Consider the following 27,382-nt stretch of genomic DNA (forward strand, 5'->3'; position numbering starts at 1 on the left):
TTAATAGCTGCATTAATAACTGCAGTAGTCTGCTATTAATGGCTCAAGCCTTCGTTACTGTCACGCTGACACACACACGAGGAACGAGGAGATGCTGGAGAATACTTTTACCAAGACTTTATTTGCACCAAGGAACCAAGGGAGACGAACACAGGAAGACGTTCAACAGCGGACAGAGAACTAGGGACTGGGAACACTATTTATACACACAGGAGGAGGGGATCACGAGACACACCTGGGAGCAATGACACATCATGGGGAACACCTGGGACAAATGAACTAAACTAATCAGGGGAGGAACAGGAAACTAATCAAATAAGGGCATGGGAAGGCACATGGGGAGCAGGACACACACACAACACATGGAACAGAGTCTGACAGTTACTTGCTCTAAAATTATATTTTAGAACCCACATTTGGCCCCACTGGGGAACCACTCTGCTTAGTGTGGGCAGCCCACACTTTGGGGTGTACCACAAGGGCCCCACCTGGGCCCAGTACTGTGGGGCCCACACGTGCCCCGCATTTCATACACATAATTCTACCCACAGCAGAATAACTGATGGAATAATTGACTGTATCCCATTCTCAAGTGTTTACATTTTTCCTTTGCCGTTTAAAGGGGTGGTTCACTGGGCTTTTTCTAGGCTTGATTGTGTTTATGGGGTGCAGTCTAACATGTGTTAATGCTTCGTTTAAAAAAAAAACGCATTATTTTTCACATAATTTACCTTTATTCCACACAGCTCTGTCCCTTCTCTGAGAAACGGGCTGATCTTTTCCTGTTTTTATGAAGCCCCGCCCCTCAGATATAGGCGATGGGCTCTGATTGGTTAGCTAGCCCAGTGTGTTATGATTGGCTAAACCGCCTCTATTGCGCGTCTAAACGTCCAGCCCCTCACCTCAGCCGCATGTGCTCCGGTTGTATTGTAAACAACGGCATCGTTAATATCGCTTATCATTTTAAGCCACAGATTTTACATTTAAACAGGGCATCTTGCTGTATTAATATATAATATGAATTTCTTAAATAACCTTCACTCTTCATTCCTTGTCTGGGTCTAAAGGGCGCTGTTGACACGGAGAGTTGCCACTTCAGAGCATACACTTTACATGTGGAGACAGCTTTCTAGGTCCCAACAACCTTAGTTGAGAGATCAGAATTTAGAAACCCACAGTTTCCTTATCTTGGAGCGGGGGTGCCATATTAAGCCCCGCACCTGTGACAGAAAGTCGCTCCTGGTCGGAATCTCCCTAGGAGAGCTTTCCAGGAGAGATATTGGGTCCAAGAACCACACTGTGGGGTGTGGGACTTTTGGATGCAATGTAAGCTTTTGATGCATTGAAAATATCACAATCAATCAAAACTATTGCCCTGAAAAAGATCAAAATATAATTTTTAACAGATGCTACTTCTACTTCTGTAATGGCTGGCTAAGAATAAAAAGGTGAAATATAATTGTTTATTGTACCCCATAATGTATTTCCTCCAAAAATAATGTTGAGCATGCGTATTATACGGGAAGCTATTCATTCATCCATCCATTCATACATGGTCAATAAGTGAAATATGATCTTACATTCATGTTCTGTTACAGAAAACACAAAGTAAATGCAGCCGAACAGTAACCCACAGGCTTCACACACAAATTAAAAGTTAATTCGATGAATTGAGACGGTCGATAGAAAGTAGCATAAGGTAGTACAATAATCTGGCAACTGCATCAAATTGTAACAGCAGCCACATATTTAACATTTTGCAAAAAAAGTATAAATAGTCACTTTTCCCCCTGAGACCATGTAGGTATTTTGATTGGTTAAAATGTTAGCAGTTTTTAAAATTTGCATTAAAGCAGACTTTAATTTGATGCACCTTTTGTTCTGAACTGCAGATCAATTCTGAGCTGTGGCAAACAGGCAAAAATGTTTGTGAAAATGCATTTTTCATCTTACTTTTTTGGCAGAGCAGACTTGATGTCTGTTTGTTCTCATTGAGTGTGATTTCATCAACCAAAGGGAAACCTTTTTCACTCCACCACTGAAAACATTGGAAACAGTTTTGAAGCTTAATGAAATCTACCATGCTATTTCTGATCAATTATAGTTCAAATATTTTTGGGGTATTTGTATTTGCCTGAGTGTTAAAGAGTCTTAAAGACTCAAGATCATGTCACCCATTTGTTTGTTGTCATGTAAAATAAATCTCAACGCATCTCTCACCACCTTCTAAATTAACAATAGCAACAACAAAAACATACATTGTTACACAAAAAGTTGTTATTACAGTTTCATCCTGTCACATCTTATTTGTTTTATTAATAAATAATAAGATATTTTATCAACCTCACTGATCTCCATAGCTTCTTTTACAGACTTGAAACTGTGTTCACTGTGTTTCTCTCCTTCCTTGCAGATGAGGCAAACCAATCTCTGGTCATTCTCACAGAACAGTTTTAGTGGTTCTAAATGCTCAGAGCATAGCATTTCTTGAGCATTCCTTGGAGTCTGTTGTCTTGTCTTGAGTTGTTGCTGTTGTTGTAAGATGTCCACAACATTTCTCAGCACTCGGTTGGTTACCTTTAAGATCTTGTCTGGTGAAGTTTTGTCTGCATTCCGGGCATTTGTGAGCACCTTCATGTAATTCCAAATAACTTGTAATACACTGTCGGCAGAACACATGCTCACAAGGTAAACTTACTGGATCATTGATGTCACTCAAACACACTGGACACATGAGGTAGAGAGACAGTGTTGAAGCCATGTTCGATGAAAAGCAGAAAGCTTTACCTGTTGTAGTTAGACTATGCATAGACTTTCCTGATGGAACAATGAAGCTGTAATGTTTGTTCAGTCCTTTATTGAGTCAGATCACACCCTCTCACATTTGAGAACAGAATGTTTTACATCTATATTGAATTCAAAAACTCGAATAAAAAAATATTGTTTATAAAAACAGTACTGGCAACAATTTAAAATAAGGTTCAATTTATTAGTATTAGTTAATGCATTAGCTGTTATGAACTAAAAAGGTACAACAATTTTACAGCATTTATTAGGTTACTGTTAATATATAAATATAGACTAATATCATTGTTTATTTATATTTGCTTATAACATGTGACCCTGGACCACAAACCCAGTCATAAGAGTCAATTTTTCGAAATTGAGATTTATACATCACTGAATAAATAAGCTTTCTATTGATGTATGGTTTGTTAGGATAGGACAATATTTGGCTGAGATACAACTATTTGAAAATCTGGAATCTGAGGGTGCCAAAATTTTAAAATATTGAGAAAATCTCCTTTAAAGTTGTCCAAATGAAGTTCTTAGCAATGCATATTACTAATCAAAAATTACGTTTTGATATATTTACAGTAAGAAATTTACAAAATATCTTCATAGAAAATTATCTTTACTTAAAGGGGTCATATGATGCTTTTTTAAAGATCATTATTTGGACCCCTTTAATATTCTAATGATTTTTGGCATAAAAGAAAAATTTATAATTTTGACCCATACAATGTATTTTTGGCTATTGCAACAAATATACCCCAGCGACTTAAGACTGGTTTTGTGCTCCATGGTCACATATATTATACCATAACCAATATGACACACCAATGAATAATACTGTATTAAGTGTTAACAGTATTGATGCAGTAATTTTAGTTTTATGAAGTTTTCTGGACTTTTCTTATAGAAAAACCAGCTTAGCTGAGAACTTTGTGTTACAAATGTTGAAAATGGTTTATGGATTTTCACAACCATAATTTCTCCCTAAATACAGTACATTGGGTGATTTTTGCGGGGTGCAAAAAAGTATATTTATTCAGCTGTTATGTAAATATTACATGTCTTTGCTTAGTACAAGCATTGACTGAAAAGTATTTGTTCTAATACAATACAATCTGAGTCTGTATTCTATTTTGAAACATAGGTATATAGGTATAAGGTGTGATATTCCGGTTTGGTTACTTTTTAGTTATATAACCTGTGGGAGGAACCATACCTAGTTATGCAAACCAAATTTGAAACCGAAAGTGTTCGCTTATGAAACAAAGTGTAAGCAGAAGTTGAGAAGAAAGCTAAAATGCATTCAGCTATGTCTTTGCAGATAAAATGCTCAGTGTGCTTGAGTGATTTTACAGATCCAGTTACACTTTCTTGCGAACACTCGTTCTGCCGGGAATGTATCACAGGCCACTTGCAGGCCAGCCTGGGACCAAGCACCTGCCCAGAATGCCAAAGGCCTTATAATGAAGAAGACCTGAAATCCAGCCGTTTACTGAGGAACATGACCTCGTCTGTGAGAGAGCACCTTGCTGAGCTGAAATTGGATAAATCTACATCTAAAGAAGGAGCAGAAACCTTAAAGCTCTCAGAAATGGAAAGGATGTTGATGTGTTCGGAACACGATGAGAAACTTAAACTGTTCTGTGAGACTGATCAGAAGCTGGTTTGTGTCATCTGCAGGGATGGAGACAAACATAAAGGACACGTCTTTAAACCAGTGAAAGAAGCTGCACAGATCAACAAGGTAAAACACGACCATTTGCATATGAGTCACATCTGACTGCCTGATGAAAGCACTGCAGCTTAAAAGCTCCTTTCTTGCTTTCAAGTGTCTTTCAACCTACGCTATCTGTGTAAAATTATTCATGGCATAATTAGGTTTCTAAATTTGAATCCCAGGCTTATTTCATTTCAGATATGCAGAGAAGCTTTTATGTTCTCTGTCAGGGTTTTTCATATCTGTCTGACGTGTCTTTTTTTCTGTAGGGGGAGCTGAAGACTGCGTTGGGTTTTCTTGCCAAAGATAATGGACAGCTGGGTTACATGATCCAACAACAGACAACTGAGATCACCAAAACTGAGGTATCAAGGTGTATATAAATAAAATGAATGAATTATTTGCACAGAGACCAGAGGGTTCACATTTCATTTACTGCCATAAATTCTTAATGCATGGACTCATATTTTTGGCTTATCTATTAACTTAGAAATACATTAAAAACACAATTCATACATACAGTGGCTTGAAATATATTATATTATATTATTGTCAAATATTGTATTATATTATAAGATATAGTGTTTTTTTTCAAGAATTGCCCCCCAACCCAAATGCTATTTATCAATTAATTATTCATGACATTTGTTTAAAAAAAAAACTTTTTAGTTTTTTTTATTTATTTAATAAACCAAATATATTAGGTTACACACACAAAACAAAATATAAGGGATATATCAGGTAGAGATAGCTCCTTAAGGTAAGGATGGAAGCACAACAACACTAAAAAATGCTGGGTTAAACAACCCAAGCTGGGTTAAATATGGACAAACCCCAGTGATTGGAGTGGATTTTGTTTTTTGAGGTAGTTTTATTTATCTTTTTTGTTAAAATTATATTGTTTAAAAATCACTATATTTTTTGCTTAAAATGAACCCAAAATAGGCTGGAAATTGACATTTATAAATACGTTTAATAAATTAACATTTAACCCATTTTTTGGGTTCACTTCAAGCAAGAAATATAGTAATTTTAAACAATAGTTGAGTTAAATAAAACTGCCCGGCAGGTTGGTCAAACATTAAACCAAATTGCTGGGTCAATACAACCCAATTGCTGGGTTTTCCCATATTTAACCCAGCATTTTTTTAAAGAGTGAAATTAATCATTTATAGCCACGATCTAAGATAAATGTTTTTCTTTCTTTATTTAGGGTAAATCCAAATCTTTATCAGCCCAGATCTCTGCTCAGTTTGAAGAAATGCACCAGTTCTTAAGACAAAAAGAGGAAGAAGTGAAGAAAGAGTTGGAGAAGGAGGAGAAGAAAGTTACAGAATTCATGCAGAATAATCAGTCTGTGATAAACAGAAGGTTCATGGAGAACAAAGAGAAGGAGATTATTCTGCAATCAGCCCTGGAGATTGAGCAGCCTGATCACTTTCTACAGGTCACAACACATTTGATGACACACTTTTATTTTTAAAGGGCAAAGTTGTTTAAAAAAAAAAACAGTAATCACAATTTATTTATAAGAACACACATGGAAATATGATGATAATGTATTAAGAAGATCTATTATAATGTATTACCTATGAGTTTTCAATTACAGTTATGCTTTATCTTGTACATAATAAATGAAGCACATAATTAGTGTATTTGTCTGCAGTGGTGGACTGAAAAAGGCTGTCCAATGACAAAGAACATGAAGCAGAAAGCTGACATGACACCATCAAATATCAAGTAAATAAAAAGCAATGATATTACTGTTATTTAGGTCTAAATGATATCAGTGTGTGTTAACACTAGGGTAATGAAGTTTCTCTATGCTGACTTATCTATAACTTTCAGGTATACGTCAAGGGTTAAAGATCTTACTGTGCTTCCTGACTCTCTCTTTCTTGGCCCCCATGAAACTCACCTGCAGTTCTTTGTGTGGAAGGAGATGATGGGATCCATCAAACCAGGTGAAAAATATGACAGAAATGCATGTTGTAAAATTCAGCTAAAGTGAAACTAGATTTGCATTCCTGGAAAATGCTATAGCACTTGTAAAGAAAAGTGTTAAAGTTTAATGTGGGGTTAGATTTTAGACTTTGGTACTGTGCTTGTCATGATCCTCTGTATTTGTCTTGTTTTCTGTCAGCTATATGTGAGAACTAACACGTAACAAAAAAAATTGATGAGGGTAAATTACATGATGCTTATTTTTTGGCCAGATCTATTAAATGATTCAAAAACACAGTAAATAATAATAATAATAATTTAAAAAATCTAGTGTAAGAATAAAACTACTTAGAGTTCATGACTCAAAAAATTTCTAAGAACTTGGCACATAGGTTTTAAACTAGATTTTTAAAAGACATCTCCTTTTAATCATTTTGAACATCTTAACGCCCCATTCACACGGGGCGTCAGCGTTAACGCTTTGACGGAGGGCGTTTCTGGAGCGTGGTGCTGACGACCGTCATAGTGACAACAGCCAATCACATTAGTCTTCTGGTGTTGCATGAACGCGATTGGCTAGCGTCTGCGCTAGGGTATTTGCATAAGGCGATCTGATTGGCTGACGCCTGCGTTGGCGCTTGAAAAGTTGAAAAGTTTTCAACTTCGGTCCGCGACGGACACACAATTCATTTCGCCAACGCTTGATGTCACTCCATTCAAAGTAAACGAGAGGCGTTGACGCTGACGCCCCGTGTGTTGTGGGGCGTTATCCTTATCATTGACACATTTGGCAGCTTTTGTAAAGGCAGCTATAGATGGTTAAATAGATAGAATAAAGAAAAGATCAATCACAATTCACCATACAAAAACGTCGAACATCAGTACGCAAAATATGCTAATTATATCACAATAACATATTTTAGTCAGTTTTGCATATTGAACATCATAAAAATGTTTTTCATGTAAATCAACAGGAGATTTTCAAACTTTAACCTTAATTTCTTAAAAATATAAACCAAAATAGCACAGAAATAATAATAATAAAAAAACAAAGTTTGAATCTGTACATTTAGTGGTTTGGGTAATTAATTGCAGAAGTTATATTTGTATGGTTATGGATTTAAAACACTCCGTAACCATTATGTTCAGCACAGTGCTGTCTTGCCAAAACTTCTCATTCAACAAATAATTTGTCATCTAATAACGTTTCTGTCTGTGTCTGTGCTGTAGTTCCTGAGAGTTTGACCCTGAAAAAATCTGGAGAGTCATACTTAAAAGTGTCTCCAGGGGGCACCAGAATCCGACAAGCTGACAGAGTGACTGCTCTGTATAAAGACTTCAACCCTGGTACAGTTTCAGAGAAAAACTTCCAAGCTGGTCAGCACTACTGGGAAATAGAGGTCGGAGAAAAGCCAGACTGGACTGTGGGAATTAAGATGGGTGCAGAAAAACAGCTGAGTGCTACAAAGTCAGCCGAGAGTGAGATCCTGCTCCACCTTAAACACAGTAAAGGATACGTTCTGACCTGTGATGGAAAGGACACGACATTGAATACTCGAGACAAACCACAGAAAATAGGGCTCTATCTGGACTGTGAGAGAAAGCAGGTGTCGTTCTATAACGCTGATAACATGTCTCACTTGACCCAGATAAACTACAGCTCAAAGCAGCCTTGCTGTCTTACTCTGGTTCCAGGACTTTATCTGGATGGAATGAACAGTGATCCTCTCACTGTCTGCTCATATGAGTTTAACACTGGCAAACACTAACATGCTAGCTCAGTTACTAGCTGCTATTTTTTTGAGACATATGGGGATATCTAGGTCATCAAAGATCAGATTCTAACAGATGTTTTGAGCTTTACAGCTGTGTCTGCTGAATGACACACCATGATGATATAAACTACAACTTAATTTTGTTTTTTACATGTACATCTTCACATTCATTTTTAGATGGCTTACTTCAGCTTATCTAAAATTATCCATTAAGTTATCTAGCCAAGATATATGCGTGGTTTTCTTGTAAATGTTGTTTGATGAGCATACCTTATCTGTCTTTAATTTTATCCAGTGGCTTCTGGTGTATGAAAGCAGTAAATACCATATTTTCTCTTTAATTTTATGTCAATATTGGTAATTTATCCAATATCAGGGTTAAATACCTCCCACTGCTTTTTGGACTGTGAAATAAACTCAAACATGAAATAAACACCACATATTTGTATTTAGGGTTAAGAGGAAACATTACATAAGTAAGGAGTTGTTTCTGCATCGAAATGATCAGTAAACAAATAATGATAAAAATAAATAAATAAAAATACATCTGTAGATATGTCATATGGTAATTTAACTGGCCTATTAAAACATTTAAAATCCTTCTGTAAAATCCATCTGTTTAAATTAAATATTAGATGAACTGAAGTTAGAAAGATAAAATTACCATGTATTTATATTATGATTTCTGTTTAAATAATAAATTCATGTTTATTAAGGTAGCTGTCTTGCCTTGTTGATCAGTGTTCAGTAATCAGTGTTGTTGAATCCATTAGACCTGCAGAAGATGAACGTTCAGCTGCATCATACTGTTGAACATTAATATAATCATTTCATACTTGATAATTACATCATGACATACAGTTTGTGATCCATCATTAGTTTTGGTGTATTACCATCATGGCTGTTTCTAGGAATAAGTTGCTGCTTTAGGGGCCCCCAAGCCACCAGGGTGTTATTTATTTTTATTTTTTTACATTTCAGATAATAAAAGCTGCAAGTAAGCCTCGTCCAGCTGTTACGGCATAATTAGACAGTTAGGGACAAGGAGGAGAAGCACAGCCAGACATAAGTGTATAAATGTGAGCTGCATCCTGGTAAGATGGTGGTTATTTGTTGCCATGCATTCAATTTTTAAAATTAGCTAGTATTTTGCAGTTTTCCAAAGGCACATGTTTTCAGGCATTTTTGCTTTCTACATGCAGTAACTAAGGTGTAGACAAGACGTGTAACTACGAAGGCATCACTGATGAACCTCCAAAAAGAAATTCTGTTCAGCGATAATGGAGGTAAGTAGGACTTTGCTGAGGAACCCCTTATGCTCAGAAACGGCCCTGGTTACAATATAAACACATAAGAGTTATTTAGATCTCATTTATATGAGAGTGAAATACATGAGCTGCAGCCCATAAACCGTCAGTTTGTCATGAATGAATGACATTATTAATCATCATGTCATGTCTCTGGATCAGAGAGTCTTCTGAAACTGATTAAAGAAATGTAGCCCGGTCTCATGAAAATGCGTATAAACAGTACGCCAAATAAAAACAAAAACTCGTGGTATAGACCAATTTAGAGTAGACGTCACAGTTACGTCACTTGCAGCTGCGCGCGCATAGTGATTGCAGACAAACACTGGGAACAAGTGGAGATAAATGGGTAAAATCCATGGAATAAAAGAAAAAAAATATATATTTTTGTGCCTTTTGATGTCAAGATCGGAATGCAAATAATTTGTATAGAATACTGTCGTCAAAGACGCAATTTGAAGCTAAAAACGCGCGCATCCTGAATGTTTACAAACCTATAATTGGTCTATTGATATTCAAAAAATTACTTTGGCGTGCATTTGATACGCATGTGTTTGGCGTGCATATAATACGCAGTTTTCGCGTGCATATGATACGAAATTTGTTGGCGTGCAATATGATACGCAGTTTTCGCGTACATATGATACGAAATTTGTTGGCGTGCAATATGATACGCAGTTTTCGCGTACATATGATACGAAATTTGTTGGCGTGCAATATGATACGCAGTTTTCGCGTGCATATGATACGAAATTTGTTGGCGTGCAATATGATACGCAGTTTTCGCGTGCATATGATACGAAATTTGTTGGCGTGCAATATGATACGCAGTTTTCGCGTGCATATGATACGAAATTTGTTGGCGTGCAATATGATACGCAGTTTTCGCGTACATATGATACGCATCTACCCCACAACCCTAAACCTACCCATCGCGTAGCATATACACGCCAAAGTCCATTTTTGCGTATCAATACCACGAGTTTTCGTTTTTATTTGGCGTATTATTTATACGCACTTTCATGAGATGGGGTTGATACTTGACATATGTGGCTGAGGTCTTCAGTTCATTTCTCTGAGTAACCTGACATCTCCACTTTCTGTTGTGATCTTCATTCAGGAGTGTTGTCAGAGTGCTGATACATTGTCCTGCGGAGAATGATATCTGATATCTGGAGTCTGTCTGCAGATTCACACCAGCCTTCACCCAGATCAGCTGAATTCCCTCAGTACAGAACATAGTATCACAAGGGAATTCATTATATTAATTTAACAGACAGGAGAGAGTCACAGAGCTGCCTGGTCTGATCTCAGTCTGTGAGGATGATGAAGAGACTGAAACAGAAAATAAGAGAAATCACACAACATTTCATTATACATATGAGTTTTAAGGAAGCATTTGAACATTTTTAAATTGACGAAGCAATTGTAAAATTACCCTGAAGAACATGCAGATAAGCACGTGCATCAGTTTCTTGTTGTTGTACATTCACATATGGTCGGCAGCTGTAAGATCCATAATCTTCTTTTGTCACTTTCTTGATGTTCATAGAGCAGTCAGAGCCCAGACTCAGTCTCTGCATGTCATTCTTTGTTTTCCCTTTGGCAATCAGTTCAACTGTCTCTGAATGTCTGTTATAGAGCCATGTAGTTGAAGTGCAGTCAGAAAGCGCATTATTACAGGGCAGATGGACATTTTCATCAGAACTGCAGAACACACGAGTCTCATTCACTCCGCTGGTACCTGAAACACAAGTACAGTTGGGTAATCAATGTTATATAGAATGTTGTATATTGTATAGAATAATAATAATAATAAAAAACATACTGGCATACAAAGCAATATATGCAAAACTCAAATTTTTCCTTGTTTGAGGCAAACAGCACACTATCCAGAATAAACTAGTGTTCTTATCAGAAAAAAAACTTTTGCAGAGTTGTTCAAATCACTAACATTCTCTTAATATGAAAAGAAACAAGCATCATATTTCTGCATGTCACACTATGCCTAGTATTAATGCATTCAGGAATAATACAGTATGAAACACAAGTAACACTATGCAACTCAAGAGATCACAACATGAATCGCTGCAAGCATAAACAGAGCTAATGTTCCAGCAACCTCTTTCCCAGACTAATTCAGCTAAACTAATATTTATAATAGCATGTCTTGTAGAGAAAATATCGATTCTGTACCTGTGAGAAATGAACAGAGAATTATCAGTCCAAGCAGACACATATGACACTTATCAGCCATTTAATTATCCGCTTAAGTCAGTCTTCCTCAGTTCAACCCTAATAGAGAGCCGAGTCTTAACTTTTGTCAACTGTGAAATGTCCTTCAGGGTAGGAACTTACACATACTGGCTCAACACTCATGTGATCATCTCTGAACCCAGTGCTAGAGTTAGCACTGTTAGTTTCACTTTCTTCTTTTAGGAGTTTCCTGCATGCCATTAAATTCTGCTGATACAATCATTAAATTATTACTGGAATGTTGCCGTGTCACATGCTGTAAAGGTTCTGAATTTAAATTCACAATGAAAAACGTTTCCATTTTTAAAAGCATTAACAGCAATCAAGTGGCCATCAAACTTCTTAGAATACTTGACCAAGCAAGCAAAAAAAGAGTAATGTGTTGTTAGACATCAGATGGACTATCTGCACTGAGCTTAGTAACAGATTTCAGTTTTTTAAATAATATGGCTTGCTAGTTTCCAGTGATGTACATTTTCAATGTGCTTTAGTCGCCTAGTTACCCAAAAACCACTTAAAACGAGTGTCCACAAGATCAGTTTGTGACTTATCACACTCGTTAGTGTGCCTTGCAAAATCTTCCATGAAATGACAACAAGTGTTATATTTAGCCACAACACTGGATGACATTTTGTCTTTGTAGAACTTTAATTCAAATTGCGGCAAAAGTACAATTTTGTCTGTTTTCCTAGACTTGTTGACCAAACAAAAGCACATTTACACAGTAGCATACAATGACAATCACAAAACCATGAGTAAAATGAAAAAAAAACCAAACAAACAAAAGGTTCCTCATCAAAACTACATATATAAAAGAAAAGCAAAAGATTGACTAAGCAAAACATTAGGGTATTGAGATGGATGTATAAAAAAAAGAAACAGCTGTTTACAGAAAGGATTGCATAAACCATAATGATAGATGCCGTGGGCCTGTTTAGGGTTTAAGCCGGAACTCTGTGAAGCAGGGCAATTGAAAACAAGCATACATACACTTTTTTTACAACTTCAGTAAGTTCCTGAACAAATTCCTTTTTGTTCCGTGTCTGTTCAGTTCTCATCAGTAGCCCAGACCTTACCAGATAAATCCAACTTCCAGGAGCTCCAAATAAGAGTTTCACTGGCACGTCTACAATAGGAGGTACCTTTAGTGTGTGTGTGTGCACGTGTGTGTTACAGCAGTCGTCCTCTGCATTCTGTTGATCCACAGCAGCACAGAAGCTCCTTGCCCTCCACGCTGCCAACTTCATAATTATAATCCCACGTCAGCTCCGTCCCTGCTCGGATTCGCCTATAGAAACACAGGTTAATACAAAGACCACAGTTACATTTACATGCATCATAATAATCTGTAAATATTCTGACTAACAAATAATAATGTAAAACATTTTGAGATTTGCTAAAGATTTCATTTAACAGTGTTATTAAATTTTGAAAATTTGACAGTAACACACCAATATTAAATGTAAAAAGAAAATAAAAATATTAATACCAGCCAATAACTGGTAGGTAAAATTATTACATTCAAGTGCTTAAAAAAAAAAAAAAAAAAAAAAAAAAGGCATAACAATGGCTGGTGTTATGCTCACTTGCTAGCAAAGAAGGCCACCCATGGGAAGCGGAGATCATGAGTATCCACAAACACATTCTGGACGAACAGATTGGGGCTGCAGCTATGCTGTGGGACAAAGACAGCGGAGGAGGAGAGGATATAAACACAGTAGTTGTGAACTATCATTGAATTAAAAATCAAGTAAAGAATCATACCCTGAGATCTTAGACTTATGTCAATGTCTGTTGTACTCACATTGAGGTAGCGTCCAAGGTTGCCCTCTAGTTTGGCATCAATGATATAACAGGATTCTTCCCCATCAAAGAACTGGCGGGTGTTTTTAGGGCCACTGTCGCCCCCGCCACCTCCCTGTCCATGAGATGGGCCTGAGCCACCTCCTCCTGCCCCCCCTCCTCCTGTTTTCACCATCAGACTGTGGGACTTCAAAGCAAAGCCACGTGTGGACTTCACCGCCACCTGCCTCTTCACCACAGCTGAGATCGAGAGAAGAGAGAGAGAAAGAAATTATGTTCTGATGGCTTGTTACAGGGACTTGTTGAATGCAAGATTATTCAACCTTCTAATTGTCAATTTGGTTTTCATAGCCTGTTATTATGACAACACCTCCAGGAGGAGCATCTCATTCATAATAAAGAAGGAGGGATATAAAGGGTTTCGGGTCGTCTGCCTCTAGTACAAGTAGACTCAGTCAGCTGACTGAAGTGTAGCAACAGTTACACTGATGTAAGGAAGTCCACCGATGTAACATTGGAAAACATGCAATTTCCCTTTTCCTCCACCTTACCTTGAGTCTTTTTCTCCCTCTCCTTGTTGTCATCTGATCCTGAGCTGATAGTCTGCACATCATCACTGTCAGAGAGGGTCATTACATCCTAAACAAAAGACAGAAGGAAAGATTATAATAGGAGTGCAAGATGAGAGGAAAAAATAGAGAGAGATACCAGAGAGTGTATCAGATAGAGTGAGACAAAGAAAGAGGAACAAAGAGACTGGAAAGAGAGACATTTCATGTGAAAGCTAAAATAGGAAACATTGTGTGAAAACTAGACTGACCTTCTTCTCCGTCTTTATCCCTCCCTCCACCTTGACGCTCTGATTTGCAGAAGTGGAAGACTGGCTGGTGAGCCAAGATGCCACTTTACTCTTCCCGGTCTCCTCTGGCATTGGAGGTGGCTTCCTCTCTTCACCTGTGGATGCACTCAGTCCATCCTTACTGTCCTGACTCTCTACAGCCAAGACAGAGAATGATGAGAAAGTCAATGATTTACTTCAGTGTACAGAGTATCTTGTTTTACAGCTCATTAATTTAAATGATACAATCTATATACAAAATAAGTAAATATAACAAGAACATGTCCAAATACAGTTCACCACAAAATAAAATGCAGAAAATTAACAATATTATATTATTTAAAATATGAAATAATAATAATAACAACAATAAATAATAAATAATATTAGTAGTAATTGTTCACGACATTTCACCACAAAAAAAATCTATATTATATAATATATGAAATATAATAATAATAATTATCATTATTAACACTTCAAGACATTTACCACAAAGATAAAATCAAATAAATAAAAATTATACACTGTATGAGACTAGACTTGTGCCGGTATTCGGTAATGCGATATATCACGGTAATGAATATGCACGATATTGTTATAGTGGGCACTTCTAAATACCGTGAATAATTATATATTACAAATTATTCCGAATTTTGAATGCATTTTAAGAATACTTTTCCCATCAACTGGTCAAAAGGCACAACACCGCTGTATGCTGCGTGAAAGACGCCTGCGCACTCTGACGCCTGTTTCACACATACTCCGTCTGCAGTGCGTATGCGGTAAAAAACGCAACGCACACGCACTGCAGACGGAGTATGTGTGAAACAGGCGTGAGGTAAACAAGCGCAAACATGAAGCACATGGCGGAACATGTGAGAGACGCTCTGGATGAAAGCGCACTTTCACTCTCTGACAGCAGATGGCGCTAAACTGCAGAAATAATAATAATAATAATTCATTTAAATGCAGCCGTTACCCTGAAAACAAAGCAGCTGCACTACTTTCTGTTTCGGAATCATGTTTAAATGATTTAAATAGCCATTCAGATTTGTGTATTTGCTATGATGTTCATCACAGCGCCAAATACTTAAATATTTAGACTTAATAGGCTATTTATTTTCAAACTTTTTTACATTTTAATCTGGACTACAACATGCCCTAGATATTGTTTGAAAGTGTTTTGATTCTTTATTGTTCAAAAAACAATAAACTTGTTTAATCACACTTTACATTAGGGCTTCATTAGTTAACATTAGTTAACATAAACTGCCAATGAAAAATTCTTCTGAACATTCATTAATCTTAGGTAATTACAATATTTAATAACACGTTGTTAAAATCGAAAGTTGCAACTGTGTTATTTAATGAGCTAACATGAACTAAGACTTGTATTTTTTAAACAAAGATTAATAACTTCTGTAGCAAATGTAGCTATTGCTCATTGTGAATGTTAATGCATTAACTAAGGTTAACTAATGAGGTCTTATTGTAAAGTGATACCTATTGGTCTTTATAGTTCTTTTGCACTTTAATCTGTGTAAAACTTTTAACTTTATACATTTTTCTGTATTGCTTTATTGCATTTAAATGTTCAGTTATTTTTGTTATAAGAAAAAAGTTATTAAACCTGTTATACTGTATTATGACAGCACTTTTTTTAAACTTAATTTCAATATCGTGATAATACCGTATACCGTAATAAAAGCATTAGCAATTAATCGCAACATGAAAATTTGATACCGGCATATCCTTATATGAGACATTATTATTATTATTACTAATTAGTAACTGTTATGAAAATCCTACGCTGACCTTGTTCTTGACAGGTTTTGTGACAATTTAAAAGACTTCTAGACACAACTGAATTTCTACTCAATCCTGCCCTCTAGTGGCCTGTCCTCTGTCTCAGTGTTTAATATGTCTTCTCCTCACTCATGTTTCCTCACCTTCCTTAATTCCCTTGGCTTGTCTGCGGGTGGTGTAGCTCCTCCACACTGAGCTGGTGGAGTAATATGTGTCTTTCACAAATGTGTCATCTGAGCTGTCACTCTCATCCTCATTAGACTCTTCGTCTTTGTCATCACTGTCTTCAGATGAATCGTCTTGACCTAGTAAGTGGGTAAAAAAATATTATATAGATGTCATAAAGATTATAACCTTCAACTACTGAATATACATCACAGCAAAATGAACTTGTGCTCAAAATCAAAGACTACAAAACACTACACTAAAATAAATGGCATGTGGTTAGATTTATTTTTACTGGCTGATCATTCATATTTTTAAAGAAAGCTAAACAAGCTTTTAATGCAAAGAATTAAGGTTTTAAAAAGTTAATGGATCATGTTCATAGTTAATGTGATGAACTACACCTGCTAGGAGACCTGTGAGAACATAAGAAGAATGGACCTAGAGACACTAAATCACCTAGAGAGCAGTTAGTTAAAAGTGATTGTTGCAAAAGTTTCTCAAAAAAAGTTACACCTCCACCATAGGAGGATTCGTGATTTTGACACCAGATTACTCTACTGAGTCTAACTTAGTTCTATTGAGATAAAAAACTGGTGTTGTTAATAATTTGATATCACCATAGCCACTCATTTTTTATAACAAGCAGAATAGTCAGATGTGTGCATAGGTCTCTCACTTTTGCCGGTAGTGCTGCTGTTACGCTCCTCCATCTTGGTGGTGGATTTACCGTGTTGGGAGGAAGCAGGTAGTTTAACCCTGCTCATGTCCACCCCGCTGCCCTCGCTGTCGGAGCAGTGGGCCTCACTCTCGTAACCTTCCTTAAAGTTCTCCACGCTCTCAATGTGGTCTAGATTGGCAAAGTATTCATCACCCATTTCCAAACCTTCTTTATCGGCAAAGTCATCTGTCAGGATTTTACCTGATAGAGAAAGAAACAATCATTACTATAAAACACTAAAGGCCCAGTGCTGGACATCTGCAGACCCTCCTAATGATGAAAATTATGTCATACGGACAGTGTGTGGACTGCAGACAGTCAAAGCATACGTTAGGCTTAAGAGAGAGAAGCTTAGGTAAGAATAAACACTGGATTGATTCTATTTTGAATAAACTAAAGTCCAAATTATGTTTCGAGTTGGTTACCTGCATATATACAAACAAATGAGCCCTTGGCGACGTCATCAAGGCAACGAATGCCCCAGCCTTTATTTTGGGTCTTAAAGAGTTGCAGTCGGACCTGCAAACCGTGCTGAACCAGACGGTTAGTGCACATCTGCGGATTACAGCGGCAGCGCTTATTACATTCATACATCCTGAAAATGCAAAGGAGAAGGGAAAAAGAGAGACAGGACAATTAAAAGGAGAGACATTAAGTTGAATGGTCTCACTGTAAATCAACATGATAATGACAGTATGGAGGGTTGGTTATATATCACAGACCCTGTAGGGAGACACTCTTCCAGTCTCTTGTTATGGTATCCAGCATTGGGGTTGATCTGCCCACCTGGCGCACACCCTGTAGCCTGCAGAGTCAGCTGATGACACGAACACTTGGATCTATAAACAAATAAAAGGTACAGAACAAAGGACATTAGGTCTTAGGAATGTCTGATGAAAATTATCTAATGTTATTGACCTTTATGCACTAATGCACATGATTGACTGCAAGGGTCCTTTCTATATAATTTCCAGTTTTATGATTTTTTTCTGCATTAGACAATCACTGACAGAATTATTTTTTTTTAATTAAAGTAATTTTACTGGAATATCCAGTTATAGCATTTTGACTAGGGCTGCACGATAAATCGCATGCGATATTTAATGCGCATCTTGTCAGTAAAGCCGCTTTATCGCATGCGATTTATTGTGCAGCCCTAATTTTGACTAAAAATTACAAGGTCAATAAAAAAAAATTATTAAAATATATTGCAAAAAAATATTTTAAAAGATATATGCCAAACTACTTAAGATTTTCTTTTCTTTATTTTAAACAGGCTTTTTCTCACCCTGACATTTTTGACTTCTTTTTTTATGAAAGCCAATCAATGATACTAACTTGTCTCTGCAGCCATCAGTGCAGTCACAGCCCACCAGGAAGTCTGAGCTGGTGTTAATAAAGACTCCATCTGCTGGGATCCTCTCTTTACTGTAGGCCACACTGGGCGGAGGAGTGTTGTCGATCTCATTCACACAGGACAAGGGAATGTCTTCGCGACCGCCTGTGATGTCCCGGATGAAGTAGAATGGCCTCTGGGGTTGGAATCGACGATCCACCAGCACATAGGGGTCCAGACAGAACATCTCCAAGAAGATGAAGTCACAGTGTGTCTGGAAGAGGTAGTGCTGGATTTCTGCCATATTTCTCAGACTCAAGCCACACGGGGACTTGTAGATGACATGGAATGACATCTGAGTGGGAGAGGAAGAGGGTTAATATAAATTAGTATGTTTACTAGTATATCAACCATCAAGCTCTTTGGAGATATGGATCAATTACTTAACACTTTTTTGGTTGATCACTTGTTTCTAAAGGTACGGTCACATTAGCAAACTCAGGCAAAATTTTGCAGGAAAGTCCATTCTCAATACTAGAGCAATGCATGAAGGACAACTCGCACATAAGTCACTTTCAAACCAAACATGACCAACTTGAACCTGATGCACAATTTCCCCATGTAGGATTTTTTGCTCTCACATGAAACTTCCAATTGAGCAAATTCCTATTGACTGGATTCTGAACTCAAAATTTTGCCAAACAGCGGTAATGGGACTGTACATTAAGCCACACAAACCTTGCGGTTAAGGCGTCTGCGGCCAGTCATGCGGCGAAACTCGTAGAGCAATGGAGTAAGAAGTGGGTTGCGTCCTCGATGCAGGTTGGGATGGGTGGGCCGGATGCGCTTTAGACAGTCAGGTGTGCAGTTGTGTGTAAGGTAGAAGAGTCTGTCATTCGGAGCCTGGTACGATGGCTCCTGAGGAATACGCTCACTTGTGTAGGTTGACACAGTTGTCTGCAAATTATGCGGAGCTTGTATGATTGGCGTCAACGTATGCACAGGTCCAGACTGCAGAAGAAAGAGCCTGCAAGTAAGAGAACAAGACGTTGGTACACTGTGTTTCCCAAATATGTTTATTACACTTAATGATACTACAAAAAAAAAAAGAAAAAAAAAAAACTTTTTGACTTTCATTTTGGTTGACTGATGGTTGAGCAGACAGTCTTCACTGCTGGATAACACAATGTGAACACATGTATTTCTGAAGAGTATAATTTGAATCGAGTCATTAAAAAACATTTTGGTCCACTTGATCGGACCACCCGAGACACTAATACCAAGCATAAATGCTGACAGAGAAGCAAAGAACAGAAAATGTGACATGTACAGTGTTTAGCAGATATACAGATCACAGTAGTGACTAGTACCCAGCAAGGTTATTATAGTTTTGAATTTTTTAATTCGTTTTATTTTAATATCGTTTTCAAATTTGCTATAAAATTCAGTTTAGTTTGTATTCGTTTCATTCATATTTGTTAGTTTTAGTTTAGTTTTTATTTTGTGAACGAATTTTTATTTAGTTTTTATATAGTTTAGTTTCAGTTTTAATTAAAGTTTAGCAGAATTAACAGATCACTTCCAGAGCGCAGGCCAAAGAAAGACGTAGGCATAATTTAACCTTAGTGAGGCAAACATATAGCGACACAAAGGCGGTCTCAAACGGTTCTAGTCTGGTACAGAATTAAATTAGTGCTGCTTTCAGATAATGGGTCGGGTGTTCTGTTAAGTACTGCTGGTGCACGTTTACCAAACAGGACCCGTGCAGGCTTTAAACTGCTTTGCGTCTCTCCGTCAGATAACCCCATGTGCGTGATGCGCCATTACAGGTAGGCTATTTCCCTAAACCTCCACACAGCTCGTATATTTTTCCGCCAAGGGGTGAGAACGTAATGATTACGAAAACGATTATTTATTTTTCATAATTATTTTATTTCAGTTAGTTTTTCAATAACTGTTGTTACTTTAGTTTCGTTTTAGTTATTTCAGTTATTTTGACGTTTTTATTTCATTTCAGTTTACGAAATAGTTTTTTCATCGATCGTTTTAGTCTTAGTTTTAGTTTTCGTTTAATAACCTTGGTGCCCAGTGCCTGGTTGTGACACTAACCTGGAGGTATTAGTGTGGTGAACAGTGCCGATTAGTGCTTTGGGCTGGAGGTCAGAGGCCATGACCTGACGAGGCTGCAGTGCAACGGAACCAGTGCTCTTTTTAGCCATTTGACTCTTTAAACTAGGACTCCTGAAATTGAATAGAAATAGACAACCATGGTTTAACGCTTGACCTGGATTAAACTGGAATATTTAAGAACAGTAGCTCTTGAAGCATTCACTCTGTGCGGGAAGGCTGTGGGGGTCCAGCAGCCATTGGCCGAGGTGGTGGGATCTGTGGGGCTGCAGGTCGACTGGAAGCAGAAGTACTGTTTTCACTAGTGTACTGGACTACAGGGCCCTTTGTCCTCAATGCTCCTAAAAACACACACAGTTTTAGTAAGATGAGAATTGGAAAATGAATGCAGAGAAGGGACAGACCAGTGATTACCAAAAAACACAGGTTGTAGTGAGAAATGTTTACACGTACATTTTCACATAAAAAGAATGCATAAAATACAAAGCAATCAACAAGACAAACACAAAGCAATCTGTTACCCATATTGGGACGCTGTCTTTGTTGACCAGCCATTTTCTTCTCTTGACTGCTAGCTGTGTTCATTTTCAGATTAAACATGGGTTCTAGTCTTGTTGAGCCACGATAAATCCACTCACTCCGCTTATCATCCTGCAACATACAATAAACAATACTGTTCACGTTCTAGTGTCATTTAACATACAGAAAACTCTGCATATGAACATGACTGTTAAGGGATAATCAAAGAAATCTAGCAACAAATTAATAATAATAAAAAAAAAATCATTAACTATAACACTTCTTGCTATATGTGATGCCGAGCTGACCAGGAAAAGCATTTTGACAAGGCTGCCATCCACTTCTTCCACACGGCTTTTCCACCATGTTCCCTCCCATTCCGTCTTTATGATTTGCCCTGGCTTCAGCAGCACCATGGGTCTGTTGGGATATGACGTGATGTACTCCTCAATGAAATCTCTGCATGATGCATCCTCAATATCCTCCCAGGTCTTTTTTACTGAATACGAATTGAGAGAGAGACAAAAATAGAGATCCATTAAAACTTCTTATTTAATGTAATTACTATTATTTTATTTATTTATTATTATTTTATTAATTCATATAATTAAAATAAGTTGTTTATTATTTATTGTATTATTTATTACTTATTCGATTTGTTAAATTTGAAAGATGATTCAATGAAAAATCAAATAACTTAAAAATATCAGCAGTTTAATATTATATTATCAGAGAGAAGGCAAAAACAGAAATAGCTGGGAACTAAAAAAAAGAATTAAAAAAAGAATAAGAAAAAAAAAGTTTCTTACATGGTCTGCAGATCGGGTACAGCTCAGGCAGGCCTACATATGAGGCATAACCATCATCGAAAAAGATCAGGAACCTGCAACAACATTCAATCAGTAAGCAATGCCTTCTATCCTTCAATACTCTCCTTAAGGTCTTCTGTTCATCTTACCTCATACGGTTCTTGCTGTTGGGCATCTCAGCGACTACGCCTGCATAGAGCCAGACTTGATTGCCATCCTTGTACCTGGCGACGACACGGGCACCAACAAACAGCCTCTCCAGTGTTGGGTGGTAATCAAATGCCACGTGGTTCCCAGAGAGAAGACTCTTCCCTTTATTCTCAAACTTCACCTTGTACTTAAAATTGTTCCCTGTGAAAATTTGATATCAAAATAATAAATCAAGCTTTTTGATTAAAATTAGCCTTCACATACACACACATAGCAGGATGAAATGTACAGTACAATCTCAGAGAAGGATTAATTTAATACAGGGAATAAACTGCATGCACTTACCCACTTGTTTGATGGCAACAAGTGTTCCACGATGCCACGTCTTGGTTCGTTTTTTACCCAACAGTGTCATGTTGATCTTGATATTATCCTGTTTTAAATTAGGGTTTGGTTGAGTGGGTGCGTTCCTTGGGCCTGAGGACATAAACACTGCTGGAACAGCTAGAGCACCATGGGATTGTGTGGGAGGGGCCACAGCTTTAGCTGGTGTTAAACTCGAGGGGGCTGTTCTATTGACAGACTGGGCCAGGTTCTGCACCTGCTGAGATGTTCGTTGAAGAGCAGCTGAAGCCTCCTTAAACTTTAAATAAAATACAGACACAACACACAAAAGGAAACATCAACTAAATCACCTGACAAACAGCTTTATGAAAAGCTAATAGTATAGCATTAGTGTGCGGTTATATTTATGACATTTTGGTGTATTTTCAAAGGTAAAAATGTCCATCGTCTTTTGTTAATTTCATTGTCTTAGTCAATTTCAAACCAAATCTGAACTCGATGCAAAATCTGTGGGGAAATCTTTCACCCTCACAAGAAATTCCAGATCGCGTGTATTTCTAATGAAATGACTGGATTTCGCCCGCAAATATTCACCAAGTTTACATGTGACCGCACATTTAATTTTGCTAAGTGATACAAATGACACATTTCTCTTACCGCTGGGTCCTTGCTGGGAGTTACAACCTTCTTGGGAGGAACCACTGTGGAAGAAATCATGCTGTTACTGTACATATTTTACATCTAAAAAAACTAAATAAATAAATAAAATGTAGCATCTATCTTACCACATCCCACAGCAATAACATCGTCGTCATCATCATCGTCAATCTCAATGACCTCAGAAGTGTTTGCCTTGCCTCCTCCCTCATCCTCTGAGCTGCTCTCATGATACACCAGACCCATCTTACTGTACACTTCCTTCACCAGAGATTCACACTGAACCACAGACCTTTGAAAACAGACAGATCCATGTACTTTCTCCTCTAGAATAGGGCTGCACGATAAATCGCATGCGATATTTAACGCGCATCTTGTCAGAAAAGCCGGTTCTGTAATCAGCGGTAAATCTCCATCACCTGCGTGCTTTCACATTGAGCAGCATTAACTACACAGAGCCGTTGTTCACAGACGAGCTGCGCAAAACATGCGATTTATCGTGCAGCCCTACTCTAGAATTAAGAAATACTAAATTTTTAACCCTATAAAATGGTGGCTTTTGGATTAACAATCACGTTGTCATAACCTGAAGTCAGTCACTTGTTTTCAGTCTTTGCATACTTTGTAATTTTGTTTGTGTTTTTTGTGCCAATATGCTTCTGTTTATATTTACTGGGATGTGCTTTTACATGATTCTTTATTGCTTTATGTACCATATGGTCATTGTTCTATTAACTGTCTACTAAAGGTTTCTGGGAAGAATTTGTATATTGCAGCAAGGGTTGGATATTTCTCAAGAAACAGTTTGGGTGTTTGACTGAACTCTCATTGGTTTCAGATTTTCACTTCACTTTTAGCTGCGTTGATTTCAATGCATAAAGTCTCGCATTTTAAACTTACTCTGAGGCATTAGAGCAAAGAGCATCTGTATCAGCAACCTCCTTCTCCCTCTGCTCAACCCATTCCTGCAGCTGCTCCAGCTGATCTTTCCTCTGCCTCACGGCCTCGCTGCTGTCCACCTGCTCCTCGATCCAACTGCGCAGCTCGTCCAAAGACACCCCTAACTCCTCCTCCAACTCTGGATCCAACTCCATCTCCATTCCTGAGGTCAAACTGGCATCCACCTCCATAACTTTGAAAGAAAGAGAAAACAGTGTTACCATGTCACAGCAGGAATCATAAAGCAACATTTAAAAAGTGTATTCTGTAGGTCAACTGGTAGCTACATTTCCCATCAACTGTGGATCAGTCTCTCATATTGGCCTGGAGGAATTTGTTGGCGTGTTTCCTTGCACAAACTGCTCTATGCAGGACCTTCCAACAACATTTCGATGATAAAGTCCTGTAACAGTCAAATTTAACTTGGCCATTCCAAAAAATTACTTTTTTTGCCGCAGGATCCACTTTCAGTTTAGAGTTAAAGGGTAAGTTTTTAACCAGTTCTGTATTGTTAAATATCTTTTATTAAACCTCATTTTGCCAGCAGACAATTACCCCTTTAAGGGGGTTAGCAATCACATATATTACTCTACAGCAATTTTCAGTCCTGCATTTAGCATTTTGGTCAATAGGTGAAAAAAAGAAGATGCATGTATTATTTGTTATAAGACTTAAATGAAGGCTGCACTGTGCCTGCTCAAAATTCATTGTAAGATCGCAATGCCACATAAAAGCAAAACTGTATCATGTCTGCTGACACAAAGTATATGATTGTAATTTGTGTAAATCCATTTATGCCATCTCTGAGCAACATTAAAGATTCTGTGTAAAAACCTAAATGCCACTTCAGAAGCTCTTCTGACTGAGCCACCTTTGCAGTGCAAATTTGGCACCAGTCTCATATTTTCCCTATGATTGCAAATGAAATATAGAACTCTAGCAACATCAGATATACTGTTGCAAATATACATCACATGGGTAAAGTAACGTTAACCTTTTTGTAAACAGTTAAATGACTCCGTTTGGGATGTCAACACAACCTGTCTGGTCATGTAGATAGACATAATGGCTGTAAATGGCATTTTAACTGCCATTCATTTGATAAATAGAAAAGCTGTGTTCATAACACCTGAAAATGGTCCGCATGTGTAAAAACATTCCAACAACCACAATTCCTGCAAGTCAGGAGCCCTAAACGGCGCGCAATACACGGATGAAAGCTTCATTGTGATCATCGTGTCCATTTCTGCTCAAAAATATAAATGCACACGTCGCACTATAGTTGTCTTAAAAGGCCAATATATGAACATATAAAAAAGATCTGTAAAATACAGAATCGAGTGAGCTTTATTGAATTGTGTTGATGCTAACTGGGTTAGCTTACCTCCCCTAATGTGTGTGTCCCTCCAGCTCTTTTGTGGATTTCTCCTTTTCGCCGTGCATTAAATGAACAGAAAACCAACAATAGTATGTTTACAGCTTTTTCCTATTCCAGAGGCATTTTAGTATAATTGTTTTTATTTGAACATAAATTTTCCAGTCCTCGAACACCTCGCACACCAAAACCGCAATGAATGTGTTTGGCTGATGACGATGCTACGAGCTGACCAATTGGCTTTTGCGTGACGAGTGAGTGGCACTTGAAGTGAACAATTGGGTGCAAGCAAAAGACCTGATCACGCCCCCACGAGGCCAGCAGGACTACACTGCACCGCACAACGTGAATCAAACACAATTTAGCTCCATAAAAACGATCAATACAACTAAAATATCTATGAAAAATAATTTATTGAAATACTGGCCATACCGCAGCATTAACTGACAGCTCAGTATTAATAAATAGGAAACTTTTTTTTCATTGTTGACTTTTTCTGTTGAATCCTTTTGTTATATGAAGGTCACAATAAAACTATCCTGCATTTTTTCATTTATGTTAACGGTGCATTCATTATTTTCCCCCACATTAAAATATTTTACACATAAAGAAATGTGTTGAAAAATGTGCGGTTTTACAGATTTCACATGAGAGGAATATAAACTCAATTTTACTGGCCTAACAAAATTGTTCTTGTGACGTTTAAATAGAGTGGTTTACTTAGTTAAAATGTAACATTCCTGAAAAGAAAATGAGTTCAGTGAAAACAAAGGTACTACGCGTGGAAGGAGAGGGAGTTAGGAAAAAATATTGGTACATAATCACATAAATACAATGTAGTAATGCTTGAAATGTAACGCAAGACACTTCTATTCATTTATGCGAATCGGTTCTTTCGAACAGTTCGTTTCAGTGAACTCGGTTCTTTTACGTCGTCAGGTAATTGCGTCCCAAATGACGTACTATACACTATGTACTTGTGCACTATACATATGCACTATGTACTCAAACATGTAGTGTATGAATTATATAAGGTTATTTTGTCATTCATAATCTGTCTGATAGCCCCTCCCCCTTGGCTACGTAATTAAAGCTGCGACAGTTGAGTGCATGAAGTGTCCAACATAGGAATTTATTAAAAGAATAAAGCTCAATTTCTTCAAAAACATATTGGAATTAAAAATTTCAGTGCATTGAGTGGAAATTTTTCTTACGATTTTGTACTGATATAGATACCAAATGTGATATTTGTGGATTGGAGACAGAGAATGTTGTCCATTACTACTATTCCTGAGGTAAAACGCGCCTTCCTCATTACACTACGGACATTTAAAGGGGTCATATGATGCGATTTCAAGTTTTCCTTTCTCTTTGGAGTGTTACAAGCTGATTGTGCATAGATAAGATCCCTGAAGTTGCAAAGACTAAAGTCTCAAAACCAAAGAGATATTCTTTATCAAAGTTAAGACTCTGCCAGGCTTGTTCTAACACGCCCCCACATATCTACCTCACTATGTGGATATATTTGCATAATGCGGCCCAAATGTGCACGCAAAGAAAGAAGGCATGGTTTCAGTAACGGCAGTTACTGTTGAAGCAGCATGTAAGGCAGACGCTGTGTGTTTCTAGGCGAAAGCAAAAGCACTTTATTTGGCCTTCCGAAAGTAGATGCATTTAGGAATCTTTAAGATTACTTACAACAGAACAGCAATGCATTTTATGGACGACCATTTCGTGAACCTAGGAGAGAAGGTAATTCTGACTTTGCTATGACAATCTGGCGCTTCTGAATCAGCTACTGTAAGTATGCCGCGTGAACCGGAAGTTGCTGCCGACTTAGTGTAGTGACGTATTTCCAGCTGAAACGGAATATTGAATAGAGGGCATGGTTTTATGTTTGCGCTCCTCCTCTCTGTCTCTCACTCATGGCAATCTAACGGTTAGAGGGGTGTGTTTAAGGATATTCTGCCCAAGCCGTCGAACTGACGTCATCA

General features: G+C 37.5%; 3 protein-coding genes and 1 pseudogene across 3 annotated transcripts; 1 reads left to right on the forward strand and 3 right to left on the reverse strand.

Annotated features, from left to right (window-relative positions):
- Nucleotides 1-2,151: 2,151 nt before the first annotated feature.
- On the reverse strand, nt 2,152-2,761 carry LOC107723374 (tripartite motif-containing protein 75-like). Its single transcript, XM_016531960.1, is given in 3 exon segments — nt 2,152-2,226; nt 2,344-2,571; nt 2,573-2,761. Coding segments are annotated over 3 exon segments (492 nt in total).
- A 1,304-nt stretch (nt 2,762-4,065) lies between these two features.
- Nucleotides 4,066-8,241, forward strand: LOC107723421 (E3 ubiquitin-protein ligase TRIM62-like). Its single transcript, XM_016532015.1, has 6 exons — nt 4,066-4,540; nt 4,783-4,878; nt 5,727-5,960; nt 6,180-6,253; nt 6,362-6,477; nt 7,688-8,241. Exons 1-6 carry the CDS (start codon nt 4,094-4,096, stop codon nt 8,224-8,226), a joined length of 1,506 nt encoding a protein of 501 aa, XP_016387501.1. The 5' UTR covers nt 4,066-4,093; the 3' UTR covers nt 8,227-8,241.
- Nucleotides 8,242-9,001: 760 nt separating this feature from the next.
- LOC107723375 (uncharacterized) lies at nt 9,002-11,796 on the reverse strand (annotated as a pseudogene).
- A 641-nt stretch (nt 11,797-12,437) lies between these two features.
- On the reverse strand, nt 12,438-25,628 carry LOC107723461 (histone-lysine N-methyltransferase SETDB1-B-like). Its single transcript, XM_016532095.1, has 22 exons — nt 25,398-25,628; nt 23,975-24,206; nt 23,203-23,366; nt 23,075-23,118; nt 22,418-22,715; nt 22,072-22,273; nt 21,923-21,996; nt 21,422-21,612; nt 21,116-21,245; nt 20,800-20,935; nt 20,577-20,708; nt 19,206-19,494; nt 18,470-18,822; nt 17,854-17,970; nt 17,557-17,726; nt 17,090-17,332; nt 16,389-16,550; nt 14,419-14,591; nt 14,150-14,237; nt 13,600-13,838; nt 13,382-13,470; nt 12,438-13,083 (listed from the first exon to the last, which is right to left on the reverse strand). Exons 2-22 carry the CDS (start codon nt 24,202-24,204, stop codon nt 12,966-12,968), a joined length of 3,642 nt encoding a protein of 1,213 aa, XP_016387581.1. The 5' UTR covers nt 24,205-24,206; nt 25,398-25,628; the 3' UTR covers nt 12,438-12,965.
- Nucleotides 25,629-27,382: the final 1,754 nt, after the last annotated feature.

The sequence above is a fragment of the Sinocyclocheilus rhinocerous genome, unplaced genomic scaffold (assembly GCF_001515625.1).
Source record: "Sinocyclocheilus rhinocerous isolate Xijiao unplaced genomic scaffold, SAMN03320098_v1.1 scaffold241, whole genome shotgun sequence".
Classification (NCBI taxonomy): Eukaryota; Metazoa; Chordata; class Actinopteri; order Cypriniformes; family Cyprinidae; genus Sinocyclocheilus; species Sinocyclocheilus rhinocerous.

Bases quoted from the DNA above. Each gene is read 5' to 3' on its own strand.
- LOC107723461 (XM_016532095.1), bottom strand. From the start codon at position 24,204: ATGGAGGTGGATGCCAGTTTGACCTCAGGAATGGAGATGGAGTTGGAT. The intron at 23,367-23,974 runs GTAAGTTTAAAA...CTGTTTTCAAAG, and splicing joins CTTTGCTCTAATGCCTCAGA to GTCTGTGGTTCAGTGTGAAT. The intron at 19,495-20,576 runs GTTAGTGTCACA...TCTTACTTGCAG, and splicing joins CACCACACTAATACCTCCAG to GCTCTTTCTTCTGCAGTCTG.
- LOC107723421 (XM_016532015.1), top strand. From the start codon at position 4,094: ATGCATTCAGCTATGTCTTTGCAGATAAAATGCTCAGTGTGCTTGAGT. The intron at 4,541-4,782 runs GTAAAACACGAC...TTTTTTCTGTAG, and splicing joins AAGCTGCACAGATCAACAAG to GGGGAGCTGAAGACTGCGTT. The intron at 6,254-6,361 runs GTAAATAAAAAG...TATAACTTTCAG, and splicing joins ATGACACCATCAAATATCAA to GTATACGTCAAGGGTTAAAG.